At 46.8% G+C, this 5673-nt stretch overlaps 1 protein-coding gene across 2 annotated transcripts in view; it reads right to left on the bottom strand.

Moving 5' to 3' along the window:
- The window catches only part of ZNF318 (zinc finger protein 318), a 37868-nt gene extending 33166 nt beyond the window's left edge, over positions 1 to 4702 (bottom strand). For both annotated transcript variants that reach the window (XR_002124005.1, XM_019642718.1), the window contains exon 1: positions 3179 to 4702. Coding sequence is in view for 1 of the 2 variants with exons in the window: in XM_019642718.1 (XP_019498263.1) it covers positions 3179 to 3404 (226 nt within the window). In the remaining variant the exon portion in view is untranslated. The remainder of the gene's footprint in view (positions 1 to 3178) is intronic.
- Between the last annotated feature and the right edge of the window lie 971 nt (positions 4703 to 5673).

Raw genomic sequence — 5673 nt, 5'->3', positions numbered from 1 at the left:
CAAGCTTGTTGTACACTGAGCCATCTCGCTGCCCATCGGCAGCTCGCACGCGGCTGCTCAGCTCAAGGTGCCACATTCAGTCTTAATTGGGGGTGGTGGTGGGGAACAGCCCACCATCATACGGGGCTTGAACTGGCAACCTTGCTGCTAAGAGCACGCGCTCTCACCAGCTCAGGCGCAGCTCACTGGCCCATGTGGGAATCGAACCGGAAACCCTGTTGCTCAGAGCTCATGCTCTTAACCAACTGAGCCACTCGACTGGCCCCTTGTATTCATCTTTTGTTATTGGTATATATTAATACAGTTTTTCTTTTTAAAAAAATGTGTATACTTTTTTTTTGGCACCCTCTTATTTCATAATATGTTCTGAGAAGTTGATTTTGGTCACCTCTAGGTTGGTGAGATTAGGAGATCTAGGACACATATCTAGTTCTCATTCTGGGCACAAGGAAGAGGATACGCCCTTCCCCCTTTCAGAAAGGGGGCCATCTGACTATTTCCAGCCACTATGGGATGTGAATGAAAGCACCTTGTATCACTTCCAGGCCCAATCAGGAAAGAGTGGTTACTATAAGATTTCCATGTTCTCTCTTCTCTTGCTGTGGGCAACTGAGAAAGCTATGTGTTCCAGATGGTGCAGCCTGGATCCCTGAGTGATTGTGTGGAGCACAGTATCCACCCTACCCTGAGTTAAACATGTACCATGAGCATGAAATAAAACTTTGTCATGTTAAGCACTGAGTTTTAAGGGATAATTTGCTACCACCGTATAACCTTGCCTAATATGGCTATTATAGAGATGTTTTTGTGGTTTTGTTTGGTTTTTTCTCATCTATATTTTCTGACCTTTATATAATTATATAACTTATAAAATATTAAAACTCCACAAAAGTTGTTTTAATGAAAAATAATTTAAAATATGCCAGAGGTATGCCCTGTCTATATTAGCCTATATATGAATTTTGGTTACACATGCTTTTGGTGGGTTCCAAGCAAATGTAAAAGAAATGTGGACAGGTATTTATAGATACTTGGAGTCGATACATTTTAAATCAGTGTTAGTTATACTCTGAATCAATGTTTCTCAATTCTTTTCTATCATTGAATAATAATTGTTTTTATCAAGGCAGTTGGCTTCCATGGTATATAATCGGAAAACTCTTATGTGCTCCCTTCAACCTGCCCTTCACATAGTTCTTTCCATGTCCTGCATGAACTGTCGTACAGATCCCTTCACAGTTCAAGTATTTTTCAGTCACACAAGTAGTCTTACTGCAGTAGTGAAAATACCTTGCCCAGGGTAACAATTACAACTCTAAAGTTTCATTCAAGCTAAAGGTTCTCTCCTCCAGCTCTTCCCTGCTTCAGACATGAAGCTTCCTGTGATGAAGGGAGGTGTGCCAGGCTTCTCCACATCCCTGCCTTTACTCATCAGAGTTTATTCCTCATCTCCCACTGGCTAGATGCTATTTCTGACACACACACCCCCCCCCCCCCGCCTCCTCCCTCCCAATACACCAAGGGTTTGGTGCAGAAGAAGGGATTAGGGAAAAGAGTGCACTCTTTCCTGGTTGTTGCAGGATGCTGTTATCTTCGAAAGTTGGTCCCCTATGGACATGGAGGACTCACAAATGGCCTTTTCTCTCTTATGTCACCTTTGTGGGCTTTGTTATTATTTTCTTGCTGGGACTGAGGCAATGTCCCTCCTCTGGCTGACAGCTTATGACTGCTCTCTGCCACCAGTCCTTGGCCTTCTAGAGGTTCATCCCATGTAAAGTTCAGTCTCTAAGCAGCCGATTAGCTCAGTTGGTTAGTGCACAGTGCTCATAACACCAAGGTAGCTGGTTCGATCCCCACACCCTCCATAACTAGATTGAAACAATTACTTGACCTGGAGCTGATGGGTCCTGGAAAAACACACTGTTCCCTAATTTAAAAAAAAAAAAGAATTTAAAGTTCAGTCTCCTGGGACCCTTTCCTCTCTGGGCACCCCTCATGGGAAGGATCCTTTTAAAATTATTCCAGGTCAATTTCCTTTGAGGTACACTTGGCCCACAAGACAACTCATGCACCTTTGCCCTGCTATCAAGGGCAGTGCAGCTCGTTTTCCATGCCTGCCACCTGACTCGCCATCCCAGGACAGCTAGTCAGCCAGCATCTTGCTTTTGGACTTCCTCAGGTGGAAATTAGGACGTCAGTCCCTACAAACTTCCAAACCCCATGATCCACAGGCCGAACATCTGAGAGGTGCTAGTGGAGGCCTTTATCTCACTTGGCTTTAGGCAGAGGGAATGACCCATTTTTCTCCCCAGAGTGATGGGAGAGGAAATATAGATCTCACAGGTAACCCTCCAACACAATCCTCATTCTCTTGTACAAACTCAGTGTGGATGAGTAATAATGCTGGCTGACTGGTTCACAACCTCTTCCCAGCTCTTTGAGATGGAAGAGGAAAGTGGCTATCTGGCATCTGTTGTGTTGCTTTCTGCTTTTGAGGCCTTTGTCGAAACTCCAAAGACAACAGGGAGAATCTGATTAACATCCTGTCACAGCTGTTGTCTGTCATCAATTCAAGAAACTCTTACTAGACTTCTGATTAAAATGGTGAAATGGGTTAAGGCTTTCTCACACACACACACACACACACACACACACACCCTGTATCACATATATAGCAATGATAGATAAAACTTAAAAAGAGAAAAGTAAAGAGACCTAGGCTTTAGAATAAGATAAACATCCATGTGAATATGCTAAAGCCGCAGACCCCCTGGGCTTGGAAATAAGTCTAGAAACAAAGGTAACAGATTTGGCTCCTATGGATAGAGATGTAAGTGCCTCCCAGGAGGTGGAGGACGTGGGCCAGGTTTTCAGCTTAAAGCCAAGGACACCCCTGCCACTACATGCAAGTCGAACAACACTATTGCCAAACTTCCACTTGGGGCTATAGCTTTATGGCAGTGGGTCTCAACCTTCCTAATGCCACGACCCCTTAATACAGTTCCTCATGTTGTGGTGACCCCCAACCATAAAATTATTTTCATTGCTACTCTATAACTGTAATTTTGCTACTGTTATGAATCGNGGGCCCGCGGCGGGGACGGGGAGACGCGACGACCCCGCGGCGGGGACGGCGAGGCCCGGCGGCTGCGGGATGGGGATGGGGAGCCGCGGCGACCCCGTGGCGGGGACGGCGAGGTCCGGCGGCTGCGATGCCCTGAGGGCGAGCGGGGCCGGCGAGCCGGGGTCCGCGATGAGGAGGAACCGGAGGGCGGCGGCGGCGGCGAGGTGCGGCGAACCGGGCCTGAGGAGGAGCCGGAGCTGCGGCCGGTGCGCGGGCCGCCCCCGCCGCTCTCTTTAGGCCGGTGTGAAGAGACGGAGGAGCGGGCGCCGCTGCGGTACATGGCTCCGGCAACGGCGGCCGCGACACCTCCGACCTGGAGGCGCCTTGGACGCGGGGCCCCAACGCGCCGCCGCAGCTGCAGCCTCCGCAGCCGGAGCAGCCCCCTCCCCTCCGCCCTGCGCTATCACGGGGGGCCCGGGCGAGCGCGCCCCCGCGGCCGCGGCCAGCAGTTGGAGGGCGCGAGCACGCGCCCGACACACCCCCCCCGCCCTCCGGGGCTCCCCGGTTCTCCACTCAGGGAGCGGCCACAGGAGCCAGAAGTGGGGAGGAGCGCGGAAGCCGGCGCGAGACAGGGCGAGGGGAGGGGAAGGGAAGTAAAGCGCGCGACCTGCACTCCGCACGCTCCGCCTCCAAGCTGGCAAGATGGCGGCCGCTGAGCCGCCCACTTCCCCTCCCCCGGCGACCACGTGAGCCCGAGGGCCTCGGCGCAGCGTGGGCCCGGCGGAAGAAAAGGGAGGGGCAGATCGAGGTGGTGTTCCCGGGATGCTGGAGGCCTCGGCTCGCGGCGGACTTCGAGGCTGTGCGAGCACCTGGGCCCTTTCCCCGTACCCCAACTCTAGGAATTTACCTGGGGACCATAAATGGTTATAAGTGATGGGACTATAAATAACCCTCAAAACGTTACGTATGTCGGAGGCTGCGCACCTAGGTAAGAGCCACCACCGAAGTCCTGGCCCACACTGAAGCTGAGCGAACAACCCATCAGTTTTCTTTCCAGTTTGCCCGATTTCTAGAGGTTGAAATTGAAGATGGGAAAGTGCGGAATGGAGAAGTTGATTTCGGGTTGAGAATTCAACCCAAAGCAGACATCAGAGTAAATTTTTGCTCTCCACCAGAACAGTTATGGTCATGTGGAAGATCACTTACCGCCAGGAGTCCACATCGTGACAAAGGCCTGGAGAGTGATTTTGAGCGATTCACACTCCCCAATCTGTGACCAGAATTTTCCTGGAAGTCTGGCTATGGGAGCAGTCCCCAGTCTCAGGACACTGCATACTACGTACAAAAGCCAAGAAGAAGACAACACACAAAAGAAGAAAAACAATGGTCAGCACACGCAAAATAATTGGCCCCTAAACCAGTCCAATTGTCCAAAATAAAACAGTGGCTTAACAGTTTTCATGCATCAGCTAGACACACAATACCTGAAATTGGTATGAAAATCATGTTTCTGAATCCAAAGCAAAAGCAGAACAAAGAAATTTAGTTATAAAAGATTTGCATTTTCTAGTTTACATGTTTATATGTTAAATTTAAAATGTATCCAGTTTCATATGTTTATATAATGGCAATATGCTTACATCATAAAGCAGTAAAAATAAAGTAAAATTTTTACAGGTTGATTTTCTTATACTCAGTTTACCTCACTCCTTAACATTACCTGCCTACTGCTGTGGGCATTCCAATTTCCGATTCCTGACTTTTGGGTTTTGTGGCTTAAGGAGACCTTAAGCATATCAAGGTTATTAATATACTCTTCTATATACAGAGGGTGCCAAAAAAATGTATACACATTTTAAGAAAAAATACTGTTAAAATTGTAATACTCAACATATACTCATAACGAAAGACAAATACAAGTGACATTTGACTTCTGCAGTTACAGGAGGTGCTCAAAGTGGTTATCATCAGCGTCCAGACACTTCTGATTACAGCAAACTACTGCTTGAGCAATGTTGACCAAAGTGTCCACTTGTATACGTTTTTTGGCACCCCTGGTATGTTTTAACACTTTAATGATTTTGTTTTCTATATTTACCTGGGTTTTTATGTATGAATCCTCACGTAATCTGTTAAATTAAAATCTAAAATTATTTTTCACAGATAGATAACCAATTCTGTTTGAAACATAAATTGAAATTACCTATTACCTTTATACTGGGAAGTCATAGGGAGAGAATGAGTCACCCAACTAATGAATGAATCCTGCCAAATGCTAATTATCCACATCTCAATCCAATTCTGTTGCTTTCTTTTGGTTGTGTTACTTATAGTAAAGAGATTTTTTTTTAATGTGATTTCTTTGTGAAAAGAAAGCTAAATACCAGGATTGATGAAAGTAAAAGAAAGTAAAGCAATCTGAGAAATTGATGGCTCTTAACCAGAAAATATGAGTTATATGCATGGTTTCTGAGCAGTCTAGAACATACTGGAAGTGCCAAAAAAAATGTATACACATTTTAAGAGATGTTAACACTTTTATCAACGTTGCTCAAGCAGAAGTTCACAATAATCAGAAATGTCTGGATGCTGATGGTAACCACTTTGAG

The sequence above is a fragment of the Hipposideros armiger genome, unplaced genomic scaffold (assembly GCF_001890085.2).
Source record: "Hipposideros armiger isolate ML-2016 unplaced genomic scaffold, ASM189008v1 scaffold_72, whole genome shotgun sequence".
Classification (NCBI taxonomy): domain Eukaryota; kingdom Metazoa; phylum Chordata; class Mammalia; order Chiroptera; family Hipposideridae; genus Hipposideros; species Hipposideros armiger.
Note: the sequence above shows the minus strand (reverse complement) of the source record. Positions and strands in the feature narration are given on the sequence as shown.